This window comes from Excalfactoria chinensis, chromosome 9 (assembly GCF_039878825.1).
Source record: "Excalfactoria chinensis isolate bCotChi1 chromosome 9, bCotChi1.hap2, whole genome shotgun sequence".
NCBI classification, from domain to species: Eukaryota; Metazoa; Chordata; class Aves; order Galliformes; family Phasianidae; genus Excalfactoria; species Excalfactoria chinensis.
Window position 1 is genome coordinate 1,572,806 of NC_092833.1, and position 22,494 is coordinate 1,595,299.

General features: G+C 44.7%; 1 protein-coding gene across 2 annotated transcripts; it reads left to right on the forward strand.

The window, feature by feature from the left end:
- Positions 1 to 1,237: 1,237 nt before the first annotated feature.
- On the forward strand, positions 1,238 to 22,285 carry UBXN7 (UBX domain protein 7). 2 transcript variants are annotated; one of them, XM_072344139.1, is made up of 11 exons: positions 1,238 to 1,346; positions 3,885 to 4,032; positions 4,843 to 4,910; positions 6,747 to 6,812; positions 8,173 to 8,285; positions 13,100 to 13,246; positions 13,624 to 13,714; positions 14,743 to 14,870; positions 15,053 to 15,446; positions 16,163 to 16,242; positions 16,548 to 22,285. In XM_072344139.1, the coding sequence occupies exons 1-11, from the start codon at positions 1,274 to 1,276 to the stop codon at positions 16,707 to 16,709; spliced, it is 1,470 nt and encodes a 489-aa protein (XP_072200240.1). In that variant the 5' UTR covers positions 1,238 to 1,273; the 3' UTR covers positions 16,710 to 22,285. The 2 variants fall into 2 exon arrangements, with proteins under 2 accessions (XP_072200240.1, XP_072200239.1); XM_072344138.1 differs by having other exon boundaries at positions 1,274 to 1,436; positions 16,548 to 16,851.
- Positions 22,286 to 22,494: the final 209 nt, after the last annotated feature.

The following is a 22,494-nucleotide window of genomic DNA, read 5'->3' on the forward strand; positions in this document are numbered from 1 at the left end:
TTCATTTATAGCTCAGCGTGCCCCAGTATGTGAGACTGTCGCATATAACAGCAGTTTCATTCCCTTTTCCTCCAGAGGTGTTTTGTATGTTCTTTTTCTCTTAATGTGAAGCTTATGTCTCTTCCACATAAGGTTTATAATGTGCACTAAACTAATCTCAGTTAAAAGGTAGGAATTAGACAATATGGAGAGGGCTTTTTTGCATCTTAAAGGCTTCACTGCCATCAATAACAAATCCTGCAGCTATGATTTGACTGCAAATAAACACAAATATTATAGAAAGAAGCCATCTCAAAAGTCAGAATTGTTCAGAAATACATTTTGGGGGTCGCTGTGTTGCTGGGGGGGGGGGTAAAGGACTTGGGTTTTTTTTTGTGCACTTTTTATTCTTGCTTGTAGGGTTTTGTTCTCTCAGTGTAAGAAAGGTGGAGGTATGTACAGTATACTTTCATTATTAGTAAGTATACTTTGGCAGCTGTCTAGAATTCACTTTAGCTGCAAAGTGCCCAAAGCCTATAGCCTGTACTGGGTGCCCAGTCCAACAGCCTTGTAGGGCTGGCACACTGCAAGCTTTCAGATCCCCACATGACCGTACTTACAGCATGTGAGCCGTCCTCAGGAGGGTCCTGCAGTTTGCTTCATGCTTTCCTTGTTGCAGGGTGGAATTCAGCTGCTGGCAGGACTTTGGTTGCTCCAGGTAACTATTTCTGTTGCTGTGATCCAAGCGCTTTGCAGCAGGTTTGGGTTGGTTAATGATTCCTTTTCTTTTGGGCGTGAGGCTCTCAAGTACTGTCAGTGAGCAATATAAGCGCTCAGTGCTCGGTCTCTGGAGCGCAGTGAGGACTCACAGGCGCTGGATAACCGTGGGGAGGCCCTTCTCGTTGGCGTGATGGTATTTCTCCGCTTGTTTGATAAAACCCCTCCCACACAGCACTCCACCCGATGCTGGGCAAAGAACCGGAGGGCCGAACCCAGAGAGTCGTGTTGGATGGAGGAAGCACAGGCGTTCCCCTTGTCGCTGTGGAGCAGCACGGGCCTCACCGCCGCCCGGCGGTTGCCGTTAAAGCCCCTCAAACAAGCGCTTTCCCGCCGTGTCGCCCCGTCAAAGCGGGCGGCTGAGGCGGCGCGAGCCGCGTTGCCACGGCAACTCCCGCGCCCCGCCCCGGCACGGCGCCACCCCGGCGGCGGGGCAGAGGAAGGGCGCGGGCGGGTTTCGCGCTTGCGCAGTGCGCGCGGGCCGGCGGCGTGCGTGTTGTTGTGCGGCGGCGGCAAGATGGCGGCGCACGGGGGCTCGGCGGCCTCCGCGGCGCTGAAAGGGTTAATCCAGCAGTTCACCGCCATCACGGGTGAGGCACACGGAAGGCCGGGCCCGGCGCGGCTCCCCGCCGCCTCTCGCTTCGTCGAGCGGCCGGGATGGAGGAGGAGGGCCGGGCGCGGTGAGGCGGGGGCCCGGCGGGGCGGGGGGCCGGGCCTGTCAGCGGGGCGGCGGCGGGCCGGTCGCGTAGCCCGCCTCGGGGAAACGCGGCTCCGGAGAGGCGGGCGGCTCGACCCGCGGGCTGGATAGCGGTCCGCCGGCCGGGACACCGCTCGGGGTCGCGCACTTGGGGCCCGCGTCGCGGGAAGCATCGCGTGACGGCGCTGAGCGGCGTCCTGTGGAAGGGGCCGTGCGGAGCATCGCGGTGTCGGCACCGCGCTCAGCTGCGGGCTGCGGCCTGGACGCGGGGTGTGCTCTGGGCCTCCAGCGGGACGGCGCCCGCAAACGGGAATGCTGGGGAGTTACGGGGCCTGGGTTCTTGTGACAGAAACCAGCTGGAGCGAACCCTCGCTAGTATGAAAGAAGACGAGTCTTTCGTTACAGCGTGTTCCAGAGTGTGTCCGATGTTTGCGTTCTCAGCAGGCACTGAAAGCCAAGCAGAGCCGTGCTGTTTGCCCAGCAGCCCTCTGCTCGTGTAGGTGGGTTATGGAGATGTCTAAGCCCTGCTCCTACGCTTCAAAACAGAAAACAAGAGCCTACTGGGCTCTGCCCACCCACTTCTGAAACAGGGGTTTGAGGTTCTGTCTTTTTGTTGTAATAGAATGTAAGGTTCTGTTTAGAAGTGAGTGTCCTTGCGGAGCTGTCTGACCCTGTGGCACAGTGACAGCTGCTGCATAACACACCCTCGGCAGTCTGTGTCATCAGCCTGCACCTTTGGTGTGAGCCTGCTTTCTCAGGGGGGTAGACTGGATGTTCCAGCCCCGTGGTGCTGTGTAAGTGCGCAGAGTTACCCATGTTTGTGTGGGAAAGGTGAAACAAAATCCATCTTGCCATCTGCTTGCAGCACTCCTGATGGTGAGGGGCAGTCGTAGAATCACAGAGTCACTGCGGTTGGAAGAGACAATCTAAGCATCAAATGCAGCTGTCAACCCATGCCCGCTAACCCATAGTCCTCGAATATAGTTCTCAGCAGATGTTTTGTGATTCTAGTTTCCTTAGGACTGAGGAAGATTTAGTACAAATGCTTTGTATATGCATAACTTGAATATTATATTCTGGTCCTCCTGAATGAGCAGCACGGCATGGCTGTGCACTGAGGTTGCAGGGTGGTGTGTATATTCCAGACTCTGCAGGTAGTGCTTCGTTTCTGCAGCTGTGTTGAAGTGAGCTCCTGGAAATATCAAAGAGCAGTTAGAGTGAAAAACGACTTGATGCTTTTGTGTTTTATTGGGGATGTTACTGGGGTCGGTTCCTTCTGTGCTCTTCTATTTTGATTAAGGCCCTCAAGCTCAGCTAAGTACCATTGAGGTGCTCTTGTGGCAGGTTGGTTTGTAATGGGTTTTTTTTGGGAAAAGCAGTTACTTTGGTCAGCCTGGCTTTCTTTGTGATGTAATGTAATAGCACAGGTCATTTGGTGCTGCTTTATCTCAGCAGACTCAGAGTGTGTGCAGTGTATCAATCTGTTTAATCTAAAGCTCCAAGTACTTCCTGGAAAATCTCAGAGATGCCCAATGGAAGTAGGTTAAATGTGTTTGCTCACAGTGGTGGTAGCTGTCATTCTGATGCTGGGGAAACGGAGTTTTCTTCATTTCAGTGACTTGCGGTGAAGCTGGTAAGAATTATTACAGACCAAAAGCTGCTCCCAAACTGGTTTGGCTGCATTTTGCCACTTTTCTTCTACACCAGCTTTTCCATATTAAAATAGACTCTTTGGCAGCCTCTACCTATAGAGACATAGTGTAGTAAATGGGCTCTTAAAAGGTTGGATGCAGGAGAGATTCAATTGGTGAAGGTGCTTTTGCTGACTGTGTGGCTTTGGGGAAGCTTTAGAGGCAGCCCCTGTAAGGGAGAACAACCAGTGTTGCTGAGGAGTGAGGTTTCATCCTGAGCAGCACATCAGTCTGTGTTTAGTTGGGCCTGGGAGCCATTCTAACAAGTGTTAGTGTTGATGATACTACTTTTTTCCCATTCACTTTTCAAATTTCATTAACTGAGCTTCTGCTTGTTTGTTTTTGCCTTCTGGAGCACTCTGTGAAACAGGGAATCTTTTCTTCTTTATGTATCTGTTAGAGGTGGGTAAAAACCTTTGGCCCTGGGTTTAGTATTCTCACTGTTGAAATGTTAAATCAGTCGGTTGTTTCATTCTTTTTCATATAACACAATAGAAGCCAAACTTAATAAGCAGAATTTTCTCCTGATGGAAAGGGGAAGTGTGGCTGTTGTTTCCTTTTCCCTTGAGGTGCGTGTTTGTCTCACCTCACAGTTGTGCCGTAGGGATAAATGGCACCTGCTGAACTGCTCTCATGGTCAGTGCCTTAAAAGAGAAAGCTTGTTGGTTAGCTGTTCCCAGTGCTTCTGTTCAGAACGCTTTACAAACAATGCTTCAATATATATTTTCTTGGCATTGCAGGTGCCAGTGAAAGCGTGGGAAAACATATGCTTGAAGCGTGCAACAACAACCTGGAGATGGCTGTCACCATGTTTCTGGATGGTGGAGGCATAGCGGAGGAGCCCAGCACCAGTTCTGCAGCAGTGTCTGCAGTTCGACCACACACCGAGTACGTACTTGAGCATGTCTGCATAAAAATGAGTAGTCTCTCCTAGAAGTTTCATAGTGTAAGACAAAGCAATTAAAACAGTTGTTCTTTCTCCAGACCTGCTGTCATCTCAGTGTAATATGTGCTTCTTCAGTGATCTCATTTAATTGATTGCTTTGATATTTTTCTTAATAAATAAGTTTACCTTATTGCACAAGCTGGTCTCTCTTGCATGTACTAGAAGTTTTCCATTGCATGCACATGCTGTTGTTGCAGGCATAGCTCGAGTCATTGAAGTGAGGATCCAGTGGGATTTTTTGGCACATCAGTAACTTAATATTCAAGTTTTTGTTGGAATACTTCCTTTTTTATACTGGATACCCTTCAGGTGCTGGTCAGCTTAGTTTTACTTCTAGGAAGAGAGAAAAATAAGTGTGCAAATGCAAAGTGGCAGGTGGGTTAATTAGCTTTAGCTAAGTTTTAAGAAAGACTTTTCCAAGTTCTGAGGAGGTTGTGAAAGAAAAAAAGCTTGAATTGGTTTTGTCAATTGAATTGACAGAAGGCTGGGATCGAGGTACACAGGGTTTGTGTGATCTTCTATCAAGATGTAAAAAAGTGCTAGATCTGAATGCGTAATGTGCTGCATCCTCCTTCAGTGCCTTGAGTGGGAGTAGAGGATTCCTTGAGGTCTGCTTTGACTCCAGATCTCTGGTTCTGTGCAAGCAGTGTCCTTAGCTGGTCCAGGCTGCAGGTGCATTTGGAACACAACATGGCATGGTTTATTTAATACTTAAACATTACTGCCTCTGATTTTCCTTTTCTCTTTGATAGGGATGAAGTACGAGCTCCAATTCCTCAAAAACAGGAAATTTTAGTAGAGCCTGAGCCCTTGTTTGGAGGTAGGTTTGCGTTCCTATTTCATTTTTTGTTTTCTTTAAATACCTTGAAATCATCTTCATGTGATGAGAAAAACAAAATCTCATGAACATAAGGAAAGCAGTGTGCCTCTTTTTGTTTGTGTTTTTGCCCTGTTGCAGCTCTTCAGCCATCTGACATGCCTGCATGCTTGGAAATATACTGATGTTTAAAACCTTACTCATTAGAGATGCTGTATTCCCAGCGGTGTTAATTTGCTAACTCGTTTTTCAGAGGGCTTCTCAAGGCACCAGCCAGTTAGCAATATTGAGTATATATCTGTGCTCCTGGGGTTCAGAACCATGTGATACTGCTGCAAAAATGCTCAGACTGGTAGGGTGAGAGCTTGGGATTTGGCTGACAAGTGAAACTGGAGAGGACAAAAATGCATGTTTCTTGAGGAGATCCAGAAAGAAGGGTTGAACTGCGCGACTGCAGTTTTCTCAGCTTCTTCTTTAGGAATTTAATTTGCACTTTAAAGTGCATCATGCAGCTCAATTAAGAAACTTGCCCTTTTTGTCAGTGAAAGACATGGAAATGCTCATCTTTAAAGTCATCCCATATCCATAGGAAATGTGTTTTCTGTTGTTTAGTTCCTGTGCTAAAGAGGATTATGAGGCCTAGCTTCTGTTTTACCATGGAACTGGTTCTCACTTGATGTTTTCAATGTCAAAGATTTGTTTTGCCAGCATGCCCAAGCTGAGGGGTGGTTGCAAAAGAAGGTGCCCTGAGCACTCTTGGAAGACATTGCACCGGCTTTTTCCTCTTTCTTTCCTCGTGACCCAGCAGAGTCTTTAACACAGCTCTATAGATGCCTGTAGGTTCACGATCCTAAGAAATACAGGAGTATGATCTGCACTCTTACCTGGTCCTTTTTTACTCACGTCACATACTGAGCACAGATATGTTGTCCCCAGCTGCCCTACTGAGGCAATCTGTGGTAGCCTCCTGGCTCTGTCTCATTCACCAACTCTTAATATTCTCACTGATGCCACTTCTATTTATAGCATGAAGCAGCCCAGCAGCTGGAAAGCTACTTCAGTCAGTCCTTTCAGCTCTAACCTCAAGCAGGATATGTTCCAGTTTGTGGTTTGAACAGCTGCATATTGAGGTGCTCGAGTGAGCTTGGATTCTCTTCCAGTTGGGAAAAGCTGTATCAGTTTGTACTCTGCCAGGTACACTGAACCACTCCAGACATAGAAAATTTATCAGACAAACATCCATCTGGGCTGCAGTTCACGTCTTCACCTGCACTGGAATTGCAGCAGCCAAGCCTGGAGAGGCAAGTGCTGCTATTGCTGAAGTGGTCTTTCAGTTGCTATTCAAAGCTACAGCATAAATTGCTCTGAAGTTGCCTATAAGGGATTGTGCTTGTTGCTAAGCACTTAGAGAGGAGAGAGATCCTTCCTGATACTGACACTGGATCCTATGAAGAGCTTGGTTGGGATGAGATCTGGAGTGATTAGAAAGGAAATAGAAGTGAGGAAGAAACAAACGTGTTACTTAATAAAGAAGATATTGTCCCTCTGGGTTTAATTATATGAAGTTTTCACCTACTTAGATATCTTCTTTAAAAATCTTGATGGGAATCACGACATTCTGATGCTGTGACAGCTCTGCCACTACATACTGATGGGCCTTTGGAGTGCTTGTTGAGCCCGTGAAAAAGGGCTAACTTTACATTATTGTGTACTGCTGGTACACTTTTCTTACCTGCTGGGATGAAGGGAAGAAGTGATGGGGAAGAGTGATTCTCATAAGCTTACCTGTTTGATAGCATGCCTTTGAATTAATGGCTGAAATACTTTTTTTCTTTGAAGCTCCTAAAAGACGCAGACCTGCACGTTCAATATTTGACGGCTTTCGGGATTTTCAAACAGAAACCAGTAAGTGCTGATCAGTAACTTAGAGGTTCTCTGTCTGTCTTTTAATACAAGAATGATTTCAAGTTCGTTTCCACTGTAGGCTGTGATAGCTTTCAGTCACTGTTCTTTTGGAATAATACTATTAGACTATTCCTTGTTGTAGCGGCAGTGCTGTTTGCTGACAGTGATCTGTCATGTCTGTGGTTCAGTAAATGTTGTTAATTTATTTCTGGGGCAACCTTACATTGTTCTGAAGTGGCTGAAGGGAAAGCATTGGTTAATGGACATATGGAGCAGGTATGGAGGATACTGGGCCAAGCACTTGCCTGGCTACAGAAGTAAAACCATGAGACAGCATATTCTGCCTACTTTGCCATGGCAGATACTTTCTTGATAACACTCAGAAAAGCTCTTTTCTGCTTTAGAGAGAACTAAAAATGAAGAACAGTCCAATACCTGTGTATAAATTAAGTTTACCCATTATTTTTGACAGCTAGTAGTCGCTCTGGCACTTGAGTTAGATTTGAGTATAATCCTGAGGCTTCTTTCTTCGCCTTGTGAATTAATTCTAGTGAATTTAATCTGTTTACCATTCCCTGAATTTCATTTGCAGGCTCTCTGACAGCCAAACACCATTTATTTTGCAGCCCAGCTAGAGTTGTTATGCAGTTGTTAGCACTGATGTTACCGGAGTGCTGAAGAGCGCTAACCAAGGACCTGATTCCCAAGGAGTTAGATGCTGTCATAGGCCAAACTGAAAATAAGTGTATATCATTTCTGGCTTTCCCCTGACAGCTCTGATCAGTTTTTCAGAAGCAATAATCGAATCAGTCACTGGCAGCACATACCTAAAAATACAGAATTTTACAGAAGCTTCATGCCCTTATTTTTTTTTTCTCTCATAGCAAAGTCCTTTAGAGGTGCGTGGTCTGTAAAACTATTGTGAAGCTTTTTGATGAAACTTGATGTTTTATGGCAAAATTTCTTGGGTGAATATCACTGCCTTGTTATCTCTGAAGAAATGGCCCTAGCCATAAAAGCCCATGTTATTTCCTGGCTCCCAGGCCTATGCCACAGGTGTTACTTCTATCCCTGAAGGGATCCAGTATCTGCTCAGAAATAGTTTGTTTGCCCACTGATGTTTCCTTTCACAATTGGAAAGCTTTAGGTAATGTGATAGTTAATCATTTCAGCTGACTTGGTTCCATAATATGCATTATACCACTGCATTTTTAGGTGAGCGATTTCTGTGATTTACCTTATTTTATATAATCATGTATATGTAGGAAAGTTTTGCGTATGGGGATATTTTCAACTATATAAAATACATCTTTTGAGTATTTTGTCTAACTCAGCTTTGTTTCCTCTTGGGGCTGTACAGTTCGACAGGAACAGGAGCTACGAAATGGAGGAGCAGTAGATAAGAAACTCACTACCTTAGCAGACCTCTTCAGGCCTCCCATTGATCTGATGCACAAAGGCAGCTTTGAGACGGTGAGTTTTGAAGTTTTGGTAAGTTCCCTGTGTGGTGGCTGCGTGCAGTGTGGAAGCCCTTTGTTAAGCTGTGTATGTAGGACAATTAAAAGACCCATATCCATTATGGTAAATATTTGATACACTACCTCTGAAGGTCTTAACTAACAACAGTAGATCACATTTTTATTATGTTTAAATGCCAATCCAGCAAATCACACTTGGTGAAACACTCTGTATACAAGTGAGGCTGGCCAGAATGGAAGAACTGAATCTCTTGCGTGATACAGAAGCAGCTGAAGTAAGGTTGCTTTTTGGTTGGTGAAGGAAAGTACTTTGCAAGGAGCAATATAGTTTGCAACATAGCCTTGAGAGAAGCTCATGCAGTTTTGGTAATACAGCTGAATAATTTCGATACCAAAGCTACTTAAGTGTCTGTGTGTGGCGTTGTTGTGAATGCACAACTTTATGTCCCAGAGACTTTTTCTTGTACAAAATCACAGTGGTTGTCCTTTGCCTCTGGTGGTGATGGAAAAATTGTATGAGAGATTAGAGATTGCCCCTCTAAGAAGGGGAGAGCTGAGGGGGCTGTTGGCTTCCAGTGATCTCAGGTATCACCTTATCTATCTGTGCAGGCAGCTGTGTGGATCTGGTCAGAATTAGTTACGGTATGGGTTAGGGATGTAAGCAGTGATTAGAGACTATACGGATTGGTTTGTGAACAGAGTGAACCTGTGGCTTGAGGGACCAATGAAGGGAATTTGCATAGGAACAGCCAGTGCTATTCTGTACTGAAGTGTATACGCAGTCAGCAGGTGCCCTCTAATCTCTGCTGTGGAATTTGTTTTCCAGTCTTTCCTAATATCTTACTGAAAATACATTAAGACCCTTAGCAGTACTTACTATGGCATCTGCTGTTATCACACTTAGTGTCGGAGGATGACATAACTGATTGGTGTGTTTGATTGCTGTAAAGTCCATGTGTTCTCATTCAGTCTTGTAAGTTAAAAAAAAAAGGGGGGGGGGGGGAGGGATGTTGTATATAAACACCTTGTCCTGTTCCTTGCAGTAACTCAAACTTAAAGAGATGTATGCTTTCTGGTATTCATGTTTGCTTTTTTTCTGTTCTCATACAGTTCCGTGTCTCATGCGTTACTCTTCATTTCAAAACTTCCTTGCAGAAATGATCTTTAGCTTCTCCGTTTGTGGCCCATTACCCTTTCCATTTTACCTCATGTGACTGTACGCTGTTGTGCTGCTTCAGCCTGGGATAAATTCAGGCCTCCTGTGAATCCCGTGACCAGAATCTTCCTCGAAATTCAGTTCTAACAAGCTGCTGTTTGCTTCTTCCTTCTCTGTTCCCTTAGATAAACATCTACAATAACTAAAGAAAGGCTAAACCCTACCAGTTTGAGCACTTTTATTTTAGTGCTATGTTGAGTATTGTTTTTGAGTGATTGGTGTGTTCTAAGCTCTGGAGGGCTATGCAAGAATGTTCCACCAGCACTGTGTAACTTATGGTGTTATTCAAACTCAGCAATAATAGTGGAGTCTGGTCTTAGTAAGGTTTTCATGCATCTTTGTTGCTCAGTGTCTGTTAGGGTGCTCTAACTTTGGTCTCCATAGCAAGTAGGCTCAGTTGTGCTAAACAAGAGGCATTTTCCTTTGAATGCAAGAAAAATAAATAACAAAACCCACCGAAGAACCTTAAAAATATGATGTGAAAAGCTGCCATTTCATTAATAAAAAATGAGCATTAATGTTTAACTTCAGCTCCATCAAAAACTGAGCCACTAGGTGCTAGTTACTCTATGCTGGTGGCTTGGGGCTGTGTAAACCAGAGGCAAATGACTGATACACCAGCAAGATGTTAACGTGAACTGCCCCTTCACTCCTATCAGAGTATTTCAGAGAAACTGAAATGAAACTGCTGAGGGTCAATTCAGATTGCACAAGGGATTTTAACTGACGTTTCCTGACTGTAAAACTGAGCCTTGGCGCCTATCAAGCTTCACACTCATCATCTCTTTAACACGGAACCTGCTAAGAATAAATAAATAAAGCTTTTTTTTGCTTTTATGAAGCAAGTAGCAATAGTTTGGAAGCTGATGTAGTTTTGTAGTTGAATAATGCAATTATTTTTACATACAGTGCTTCTACACTGTCTAGCTAGACTATGTGTGCTGGTGTACCATTGGCTTGGGAGTGCCTGGGTGATGGAGAGAACCTGGTCTTTCTGTGCTGTGTAAGTGTAACATAAATAGGGTGTATCTTGATAGGCAGATCTCATTCTGATTTGTCTTATCACCCAAACTGAGTTATGCTCAACTAGCAAATGTCTGGAAGCTCACAAGATGTTGGCTTGGCTTCCTTGCTTCTCTCTGCCCACTGAAGGAGAACAATGAATTTCAACAAAGCCAAACAAAAAACCACACAAAATGTATGAACCGCACATGGTTCAGAAAATCAAATGAAAGAAGACGTTTTTAGTAGTACATGAGATAGAGTTTCTCCACTGGGAGCCAGCTGTGAGTGTAAAATAACTTTCCCTACTTTGGCTGGATTGCTGCTTTCTTGCCCTAAGTTGTTGTGATGAAAAAACGTGGATGCCTAGAAAATGGGAACTGGGAATTGAGGGGACGTGGATGGCTTTTTGCTTTTGTCACGCAGTGTTTAGGAATCACTGCCTCTTTCTTTGGAAGCTCCTGTTCTGCTATCTAAAGTGTGAATCAGAATGCTTGCAAGGAGAAGTTGCTCTTACCCTGTTTGGGTGCTTTTTAAGTGCCAGGTGCTTGTACCTCACAGAAGGAGAAGTGGTGGTTGGGAGCTGGTGTAGTAAACAGTGCCATCAGATGTCGCTTGCAGGCTATGCAAACCAGCTCTTGAGCCCTGCAATGGTATTTTGGTCATTGATGAAAATGATCCACCAATATAATCTCTATACCCACAATATTTCTTCTCTCTGCACCCCCTTACCCTTAGAGCAAACTAATATCTGTGTAAGAGCGTGGTTATATATGTATGTGAGATGGTAGCAGTGTAACTGTTGTCCTCTTAAATGTTAAACATGAAACCTATTGCTTTTACAAGGAAGTTAAAAGGAGTTTCAAGAGCTGGACCTGCTGTACAGTTGAAAACTCATCTTTCCAAAAATTGCCTGTGGAATTTCCTGCTTGCACCCTTTCAAGTGCAGTAGCTGGATGGAGGAGAGGAGGAGTCAGGTTTTCTCTAATGTTAAAAAAATATGCAGAGTGTAGAAGAGTGAGATGCACTTCCAGGTATGCTAGTTACCTATTTTTGAGTTTCTTCATTTAGTCACATATGGATTACAGTAGAACACAGGACTAAGGCAACGTGATTAACTGCAGTTGCATATTGACGATGTTCCCCTTAATCTTGAGTGGTACTTCTGGGCCTCATCAAAAACGGATTGCCTAGGATTAGTGCTCAAATCCTCCCATTAGTTCCAGATAATCCTTTAAAACAAAAGCACGATGAGTGTGTTTAAAACCATATCAGTTACCCAGGTGTCACCTGCCTCCTTTTTCCCCTCTGGAAACCAAATACAGTCTTCTCACATGGTAACATTAGTGATGCCTTTGAGAACAGGATGAGTATTCCACGTTTCTACGTTCATATTTTTTTCTGTAACATTTTTCCTTTGTATAAAACAAAAATTGTCTGCAGGTCCTTTGGCTGTGCAGAATGTATTTTATGGACCAAGGTCCATTGAACAGTGAGCAAGCTTCTAGTTTAATGTTTACTGGTTTACCAAGTGCGTGGAGGCTTACGCTTTGTTGAGCTGAGTGGATGGGGATCTTGCATCAGACAGGCTGACTGTTCTGAGGTGCGCTGGCTAAAAATCCATCTAAAGTTAAAAACTTTGGTTTGGGGAACAAGCACCCACCAAAACCAGCAAAATCTTTGGTAACTTTCCGATTACTTGGATTTGCTGGTAGGTGCCTTGCCAGCAGGATAGTGAATGCACTTGTAAATATATGCATATTTTTTTAAGAAAGGGAGGGACATTCATTTGCTAGTTCCAGTCTCTCCAGGTGGTAAGAGCATTCCTGCTGTTGATATAGCCCTCTTTTTTTCAACAGGTATGGCAATTCAGCGATCAGAATTACATTCTTGATCAAACTCCTACCATTATCTTGCCACCAAGCAATCAGACTATGCCAGCTTTGTGACTCAAACCAGTAAGATTTCTTCCTGCACCTTCCCGTCTTCCTCCCAACTTGCAGACTGGATAAGGAGCATCAAAAAAGGATGCCGAATTTGGCAGTTACACAGTAATAGCGTAACTCAAAACCTTAAGAGAGAGGGGAAAAAAACAAACAAACAAAAAACCAAACAAGAGAGGAGGTCCTATTGCATTTATGCATATCCTCTGTCAACTGTGTTGTCTGCTTAAGTAGGAGGTGATCCACAGGTTTATCTCTGGAGTGAGCAGGTCTTTCCTCTGTTGTCAGATTGGTGTGGTTGACTACACTCTTCCCTGAACAAGTATTTAATTCAGTGTCTTTCCCCACAACTCGCTCCCCTGCCCCACTGCCAAAGCTGCTTTTCCCACTCTGTGCTTGGCTTGTTGAACTGCAGCAGCTCTGTTCATCATTGTGATTCTGTAATTTAACCAATCTCATTTAAGCAGGTCTTTCAGCCCTGCCTTCTGTTTTGTGGATGCCTTTGCGTTAGCTCGGTCCATCTTTCTCACTCTGAAGGGGTTTTGGTGAAAGTTCTGACACTGTTAGAAGCCATCACTGATCATTGCTGGCACTGTTTGTGTCGTGCTCTTCAGTGTTAGCTAATGAAGCTTTTCTCTCTGCTTACAGGCCAAGGAGTGTGGTCAGATGCAGAACAAATGGCTCATGATAAACATTCAGAACGTGCAAGATTTTGCTTGCCAGTGTCTGAACCGCGATGTTTGGAGCAATGAGGCTGTGAAGAACATCATCCGGGAACACTTCATTTTTTGGCAGGTAGAATCACGGAATTCTGTGGGTGGGGAATTTAATGGAGCCGCGCCGATAACTTGATGTCCTGTCAGGTGGGACAGTGAAGACAGACTTCTTTGATTGGAGTGGCACTACTGTGGTTCTGCTGGAGAACTACAGAGATTATGGGTGTGCATTTTAATGTCTAAGCAGCCTTTTACTTCTGATTGAAAATGTTAGTGCTTGACCACTAATACGTACATACACTGTTAGGGGTGCATGTTCAACTTGCAGAAGTTGCTGAGACTTGTGTTTACCATTTGCTGCATGCACTGCCAAAAAGAGAAGAACTCAGTGTGTTTTCATGATAGTTTGTGTTCCCTCTTCACTCAGTAACTTGCTTTCAATGTGCTATTTTGTAGGTGTATCACGACAGTGAGGAGGGGCAGAGGTACATACAGTTTTATAAGTTAGCAGACTTCCCTTATGTCTCCATCCTGGATCCCAGGACAGGTAAGATTAAGTGACAGTTACCTGGACTGCCAGTTTTGGGTTAGAGTGCTGTCATCTTTGGCAGTGTGTTACACTGCAACTGAACCCAGAGGGTTACTGCGTTTGTCCCTGAAGAAATGAAGTAGTAACTTCTGGAGGCTGTAAAGGAACGAAACTTCCAAGCCCTTCTGAAATGCTGTGTTTGATTATGGTACTTGGAGCAGCTTATTGAGTACTTTGTGTAGAAATTGCAAATAGTACCACCTGGTGGTGAAACTCCAAAACCAATGCATTTTTGTTAATGGCCTTATAAAAGCTACTTGAAATCTTGTAATAAACTACCTTAAAATGTTTGCAAGGTCCCTTACCTGTGACATGGATACAAATCCTGTCGTAGTAGCTTAATGAGGCTTAACAACGACTTATTACATTGCATCTGAACTTTCAGATTTCATTGTTCAGTCAAAAGACAATAAACGTCTACTGTCTCCATTGCTTTTTGGACCTTTCTGTTTTGTGTGCCAACACTCTTGCCCCTTATGTCACCATAGTAGGCCACTGTGTTAATGGTTTGGTCTCACAGTTCTCAGGAACTGAAGCAATAGTTTCTTTAATCAGAGCTGAAATTTCTCACCATTTGGCTTAACCATCTCAAAACATCTTTTTTGTTGTTGAAACTGAAGTTAAGATACTCTTTTTAGCACTAACGGAAGCAAATGCTGTTTACCAAGGTGCAGAGTCATAGCAGACAAGAATGTATAACTTCTTCATCAAAATTAGTGTCTTGTGTTCTTTGATTTTGATGTCCTTTCTGGATTCACCTTTTTCTTCTGAGAAAATATGCATCCAGAAGTGAAAAACAGGCTTTTCAAGAGGGTAGAGGGAGGAAGCTCTGTAATTATTAGGTGGTGGCCTGTAGGCACAGTCCCACAGATGTGTATTTTTGCATAGTACGTGCACAGAACTGAACTGATGTTTTTGACAGCTGCACTTCAGTCATTCAGGAGTTGTTGCTGAAAATAGACTTCATGATGCTATATGTTTCCTAGGCCAGAAACTAGTGGAGTGGCACCAGTTGGACGTGACGTCTTTCTTGGACCAAGTGACCGGGTTCCTAAGTGAGCACGGGCAGCTGGATGGGCATTCTACCAGCCCTCCCCAAAAATGCTCCCGTTCGGTAAGTAGGAGGCCCTCTAGGAAGACTGCAGAAACCTGAAAGAAAATCTCCTGTGTCTGTATCCAGCTTTCCATGTTGTTTGACAGTTTTAGTAGCTTCCCTTTGGAACGTTTGATATCGTCTTGATTTTCAGTATGTCTGAAAGTATTTTTATGCCTTTTTCTTACGTCTGTGTTCAACAGGAGAGCCTCATTGATGCCAGTGAGGACAGCCAGCTGGAAGCTGCTATCAGAGCTTCGTTACAGGAGACGCATTTTGATTCCTCACAAGCCAAGCAGGAGAGTCGATCTGATGAGGAATCTGAGTCAGAGCTTTTTTCTGGAAGTGAAGAGTTTATTTCTGTTTGTGGATCTGAGGAGGAGGAGGAATCGGAGAATCCTGCCAAGTTGAGGAAGTCTCCACACAAGGACTTGGGGTATAAAAAAGAGGAGAGCCGGAGGCCTCAGCCTGAACCCCCTGCAAGGACTGAGCCTGGGACAACATCAAATCATAGAGTACTGCCCTGCATTGATGCAGGGGTAGCAGAGGAGCCAGCTGACAAGCCTGGAAGTACGTTGCAGGGCCTAGATGTGAATGGTGAGTGGCCACAGGTTTTGGTTTTTTGTTTTTTCCTTAATAGTGGCCTGTGTTTTGCTTTTGTTCTGAAAACTGTTAAACCCTCACAAGCATAGTTTCAGCCCTTGTTTTGAAAAGCTAAACCTTTCCTTCTGTCTTGCTCCCTCCTTGATGCTAGATGTTTGGATGATTTGCTTTGCCAACACTTTGATGCAGTGATCTCATGTTACTCACTGAACTTGCATTCCTTAGTTCGAGACCTTATTGTTGAATGAAATTCACGTGCAGACAGCTGTGACAGGGCTCCTACTAGTGTGGTAGAAGTGAAATAATGTCAGCTCCATCTCGTGCCTGCCTTGTCTGCCTTGAGAGACTGGACTTGTGTTTGTACAAACAAATCCCAGGAGTCTGTGTTACTCCTTGCAGCTGTGAGCAGAGATGCAGAGCTGTAAGATGCTCTCAAAGGCAGAGGTAGCACAGTATACCTTTCTCTGGGAACCCAGACTGATTTTGGTCACTATTGTGAACTCTGTTAAGTCTTGTGTATGTTTTGAACACATGCAGTACAAGTATTTCTTCAAAGGCTGAAATGCTGTGTGCTAAAAAGCTTTGTATTTGTCTCCAGTCCCTAACACTACTCTTCTATGCAGTAAAGTGTGCCACAACCAACTCCTACCTACAGAAAGCTCAATTCAGCTGCCTTGTTTGTTAACTTGTAATAACTTCCTTTGTACTAGGACCAAAGGCACAGCTGATGCTAAGGTATCCAGATGGAAAGAGAGAACAAATTTCACTGCCTGAACAAGCTAAACTTCTGGTGAGTGTGGTTAATTGGAATTCCTTGTTTGAGCATGAGAAAGCTGAAAATGGAGAATTTATTTTTCTGTGGTGGCACCAATGATGACAATGATGAGTAAAATGTTTACATCTCTTGAAGAAATAAAAGACATACAAGGACCAAATTATATAGCGAAGAAGCTGAGATGTGTATTACATGGAAATTCCCCTTTTTGGTGATAACAAACTTCTCTTTCAAGAGGAAACTGGGATAATTTTGTGACACCTTTTGTGGGTTTGTTTGTTTTAATTGAATGACCCTTTTTTGCCTTTCTTCCTCTCTAGGCTCTTGTGAAACATGTCCAGTCAAAAGGATACCCCAATGAACGCTTTGAACTCCTCACCAACTTCCCTCGAAGGAAACTCTCTCACCTGGACTATGAGATCACGTTACAGGAGGCAGGCCTGTGTCCTCAAGAGACTGTCTTTGTGCAGGAGAGGAATTAGCACCGTGGCCTGAGTTCTCCCAGCCTTCCTCCCCTCTCCTCTTTGACTAGGACACCAACTCCTTGATATGCAGTTGAGGGTCATAGGGTTGCAGTGCTGAAATCAGGCAGGCAGTTGTCTTGCCCTTCTTTCTCTTCTCCCCTTCTGCTCTAGCAACAGTTGAGCGTGTTCAGAGTTCTGTTTTTGTTCTCAGATTGGGCCCTGCAGAGAGCATTGGGAAGAACGTCTTTCCTTTGTTTTCATGGGGTGAAGTAGAACGGTGTATCCAGTGTGCTGGGACTTGGAGTGGCCATAATACACACACCCTTCTCGCTGCTATTCTTCAACCCATTTCATTTAATTTATATTTGAAAATACTGTGTGATAAGGCACTGAGTCACCTCTCTGTAAGGAGAGAGTGTAATCTTTAGTACGATCTTTCCTTTGATTCTCCGTGTGAAGGGTCTCCATTAACCTTACAGCCTTCTTAAGGGGATTCACTTACCTAGCAGTCTGCTGAAACTTACTTTGGGAAGGAGTTGAGGAGCTGTGGCACGTTGCTCTGTCCCTACCTAATGGGCTTTGGGCTGCATGCATGCTTTCATCATCCTTTAAATGCTGCCAGTGAACACAGGTCTTGTTGTTGTTTATGAAGAAAGCAAGGATCCCACCCTCCAAAACAAAAAAAGAAAGACTTGAAAAGCTGCGTCTACTGTTGCAGCAATACCGACTCCTCCCTGCAAGGAGGGGGATATTGTCTGTTTTTTCCCCTTTTTATTTGCTTTCAGGATTTTACAGCTGACAATAGAAGGTGGCGTGGTTCCATGATCGGGTAAAGATGTTGGGAGTGTGGAAAACGTGTAGTAAACATGACGAGTAGTTGGCTTTTTTCCCTCTGCTGCACCGGGGGTGACTAATTTGTTAGTGGTTTTAGAGCACAGACTGCAGTTGGGCAGGACAGCAAGTCCTAGGCAGGGTTCCTGTCATTAATTCAAACCATAAATAGCCTTGTCAAAACTGTGGAAGGAATTAGTGCTTTATAAAAGACTTCATAGCCTGGTGGCAGCTCCAGGCTGCTTTGTATTCTATTGTAATCTTAATCTGCTGTCATTTACCACTAAATCTGGAAGGATGTATTGAAAACTACTCCTTTATTTGTGTTCTCATTTCAGCTATAAGAGCTGGCAGCAGAATTCATGCAGGCACATCCTGTGTGTCCACCGAGTGCCCTGTTTTCCCAGTGTCTCACCTAGACATTGAGCTGTTGGTCACTTGTTGGCACAGTATAGGTTACAGGAAACAACAGTCAGTTAGCACTGCCATCTGCGTGATGGATGTTCAGTCTGTTGGTGTTTGGCCTCTAGAGCAGCAGCAGCACTTCTAGACTGAAAGATATCTGTAGTACTTCTAGGGTATCCAAATTCTTGTCTCAAATGTGGGCATAAGAGAGTAGGGCAGAAGGAAACCCATTCTGTGCAAGTGTGATGCTTCAACTTAGGTAACTTCAGCTCTCCAGTTGAAATATCTTACTCTGATGTTCGTTACTTTTTTGTTTGTTGAAACTTGCTGCCTCTTCGTCGGTGATTTGTTGCAAGGAAATGAAGGTGGGCTGCCAGCAGGAAACAGTACCTGACATCACGATGTTCTTGTCCCTCGGGCAGGCTGAGATGGGAGTGTGTTGGCTTTTCTTGCTCTTCTATTGCTGCCTGCCTGTATACAGCAGGGAGCCTTTGCACTTCCACTTGTGTCTCTCAAGCTGTTGCTGACTGGATCTTGGTACTGGCCAGGGTGGGCTTTGCATCTGTTCTGAGCACACTGATCCACATCTGCTTTCCTAGTAGTGAACTTAAACATACAAAATTGACTCTGTTGTTTCAGTCCTATGCCTGTTCCATTGGTAGCTTCTCTTCTGACCCTCTCCCCCAGTTTTTCTAATGTACATGGGGCTAGGCTGAGGCTTCAGCAATTAGATGTGAAAAATAACTACTGGCTACATCAGCAATGGGAAAGAGGGAAAACTGCATTGCACGCAGGAGCACGAGTTTCAGTTCTGTTGCTGGAGATCAGCGTGGCCCCATATTATGAGCCTCCCATTCTGACTAGGAGCTGTGGAGCTGACACAGCTTTCTTTAATCTGTGCTTAGCTGTTGGATCATGCTGTCAAATCCAAAACAGGAAGGTTCTGGGTTAGCTTCTCATTGCTTTTCTTATGCCAGGAGCAGCTCAATCTTCTCAGAAAGAACCAAAAGTCACACTTGGCTGTGGCAGGGTTTTTCCTGAGCCATCAAGACTGAAAGTCTGTTGTTTCATTTCTTTTTCTTTCTGTTTCTTGGCTTTTTCTCAGCAAATAGCAATTCTTTTATAACTGATCAGGAAACGAAGAATGCGGGGGGAAAAAAGAAACTACATTAAAAATGGGATTTTTCTTTCAGATATGGACTCAGAATTATACTGTGACAGTTCCTACTCGTTTCTTCTGTTCCAAGAAATAACGAGCTGATCCGTTGTTCAGTTTCTTTGTTTCTCTGGCATGCTGTGGTTTTAGTTTTCTTTTGCTTTGCTCTTTGAGCTGGAGGCAGAGAGAAAAGGTCTTGAAGGGATAAGCGTCCCTTTGCATGCCTCTTTTCTCATTCCTCTCCCTTTTTTCCCCCCCTTATTCTCTCCCCAGTTAAAACAGCCACAGCTCACATCACCCAGCTTCTCTCTGCTGGTGAAAGCTGCGAAGAAACAGCACCAACCAGGGTCCAGCTGGTCCAGCTCCTCAGGGTTTCATTCAGAGCTCTTTGGATTTTGGAGGAACATGTTTTGCTGGCCTGAAGAAGTGGCTGAATGCATTAACCAAGCTAAGCACGCAGCAGCTTGTAACTGGGAAGGTGTAAGCCACCTGGGCTCGATTTAGAAAGAGCCTTGGTCATGGTTGCTTCTGAATGTGAAGTTTGAAGCTCAAATTGCTTTTGGCAAGGCTGGAAAAAAAACACCTTGAATCCCTAATTGCGAAATAATTGAAGTTGGGAGGACAAAGCAAATCATCCCTCGGTGTCTGTGGTTTGTGGTTTGCAGAGTTGTTTGGCCACAGTTTGTGTGTGTTGAAAGGACTGCCGTGAGCAGAGGTGCACTTAGACTGTGGAAGGCTTTTGTGGGTATGGAGCTAAAAAGAGCTAACGTGCTTCAAGCTGCAGCTTCTTGCTGCTTGCAGCGAAGCCTTTTTTACTTGTGTTCTTCATTCAGCTTGTTTTTTGTTTCGATGTTTACGGTCTCACTGGCTTATTTTTACAGTCACAACCAGAAGCAGAGCACTTACCAGCTGTACCTGGCTTTCTTTGCCAGTTGCTGGCAGCACATTTTTTTGTTGGCTTCCCACTCACAGACCTCCAGAGGTCCAGGGAAGGATTTGGGCTCTTCCTAAAGGTAGCTGCTCTCAGCCAGGCTGACCATCCAGCTTCAACCCAGGTGCATTCCCTCCTGGAGGCAATAGAGCATCTGAAGGCTGTGTCACAGGTTGCTGGGCATGCCTGCGTTATTTTCATTAGGCTTTTACCTGGGGTCTGTGATGTTCTATTTCTGACATTTATGGACTGAATAACATCGTGCTTCCTGGTCTGAATCTGATAAGCTGACAACCTTGGTATTGAAAGAGAGTGTGTGTGTGTGTAGTAGTAGTTTTGTAAAGCAGAGCTATCTACAGAAGGGTGGCCATTTTGATTATGCACCAGTTCACCAAATTAACTGATTAATTAACTGAATCAGTGTCAGTGTACGTGGTCCTTTGCACCAAGCCATCCCAGCTTCCACATTTACGGGTGCTGTGGTTTGTATGCATGCTGCCATCAGAAACTGGTGTTAGCACTTAATGAATAAACCTCACTGCTGAAGGCTTCTCAGATAGGCTTCTTAGAAGGCTACCGTGCAGTTGTGTGCTGCTTTACTGCTTGGCCTACCTTCTGACTGTTCAAAACGTCTTGCTTGAAGTCCATCTGAGTTACTGGGAATGAAATAGAAAAGGTTAATTCTGAGAATGGGGGCTTCCCTTTCTAGTTCTTTGAAGAACAAGTCATCTCCGTGCAGGAGTTCTTTGACCACAGCTGCTGTGCTGCAGATTGCACGATGCATGGCTTGCAGCTCCTGCAGGCAGCAGATTACAGCTGGTTCTGAGAGCAGGCTCCTTGTCTGCTGGCTGCGATGCTCCTGACTCACTGAGTTTGTTCTCACTGAGGGCTGGACCATGGGGTTGGGTTGCAAGAACTCAAGAGCAACAAGACTCCAGCCCTTCTTGAGGGGCAGGGAAGCACAAGCATCCCTTCAGCTGCATTTGGACAGGTGGTGAATGCCGACACAAACAGGCAAAATGCATCTGATGTTTTTCCACACCACGTGGGTCTCTGTTAGCTGGCTTTGGGTGGGAAAGTCCCTGTGGGTGGGAGGATGCTTGTCATTTAAGGAACTTGAAGTAACAACTTGTTACTGCTTTCTTCTGGTCGCAGCTTTGTCCTTGTTTAATCCCTTTTTGATCAAGCTAGTAATAAAGAATAGCCCCGTATGCCAAAGAGAGGAGAGAGAGCTGAAATCTAGGTGGGCAGCAAAGAGTGTTGTGAAGATTGAGAAACAGCTGGACAAGGCATATCAAACAGAAATGGTTTTCTGTAGGTGAAGTAGCTTTTGTCCTAAAGACGATGCAAAACTCACATTCTGAGCCCTGTATTGGCCGTCTATTGATGGAAATTCCTTTGGCTGCATTTAGAGTCAGCCTAGAAGCATTTCAGTGATGGCTGTTAAGGTCCACACAAGCTGTAGCCTGTTGTTTTGTGGGGGCAGCTTTGCAGGGGCTCTCTCTGAAAGCAAGATCTCGCTGCATCCTGCCGCCTGCTCCCAAGCCTGAAGGTTAATGGATTCCCTTTCTGTGCTGTGCCGCAAGGTGACTTTTAATCTCGTCTCCTCTTGCCCGTGAGGTGCTTAGTGTCTGTCCACTTCCCCTAAATAGAGCCATATGTATATACGTGTATATACACACACATACTTGTACTTGGAGGATGTGGCACTTAACACGAGTGCCTCGGCTTGCCTCAGTTTTATCTTCTGTTTGACACCAGTGTGTTATGAGTAGCTGCAGAAGGTTGGGGTTTGGTCACCGATGACTGTGAGTGTCTGCAGTGCAAAGAAGAGCGGTTTTGTATCTGCTTGTGAAATGGTGCTGAGATTTTAGGGAGCAGCACAGCTGGAGAGGGGGACGAGGTGCTATTTTATAGAGCAGCTTGATACGAAAGCAATCTGTGTAAAGCACAGGCGCAGTGTCTGATGGGGGACACGGGGCTGTACAGCAGATGACTTTCTTAGCAAGGCTGTGTCCTCTCCTGGCTGAACTTAGATTTGGGCTTTGCCTGCCGGTTTTCACACTCGTCACTTTTTCCTTCAATGATGCAACTTCAGTGCTGGAGGAGGGAGAGAATTCATTGGGGTGATTTCAGCTCACTGTGCTGGGAGGGACCAAACTCAAGGAAACCTCTGATCTATATACACAACTGCTGCATTTTTTTATAAATATATGTAAATGTCCTATTGTAATATTTGATCCTGGAAATAAAACAAACTGTTTTCACTAGCTTTCTTCATTTCCTGAGGGGTTTTTCTGTTTGATTTCTAACTAGAGCCTGTCCCTGCAAAGGAGGGAGTGGTGGTGCTGGTGAAGCTGCTCCATCCCACACTAAAATGAGGTCTTTCTTTTGGTTCCTAGTAGAGAATTGAACCGGGAGTGGCTGTAAGGATCAGCATTCTTGGGATAAAGGTCTGGTTGACGTCTCATGCTGAGTGG

Excerpts from the sequence above, each read along its gene's own strand:
- UBXN7 (XM_072344138.1), top strand. The coding sequence starts at position 1,274 with ATGGCGGCGCACGGGGGCTCGGCGGCCTCCGCGGCGCTGAAAGGGTTA. Across the intron at positions 13,247-13,623 it reads AACACTTCATTTTTTGGCAG|GTGTATCACGACAGTGAGGA; the intron begins GTAGAATCACGG and ends GCTATTTTGTAG. Across the intron at positions 14,871-15,052 it reads CCCAAAAATGCTCCCGTTCG|GAGAGCCTCATTGATGCCAG; the intron begins GTAAGTAGGAGG and ends TGTGTTCAACAG.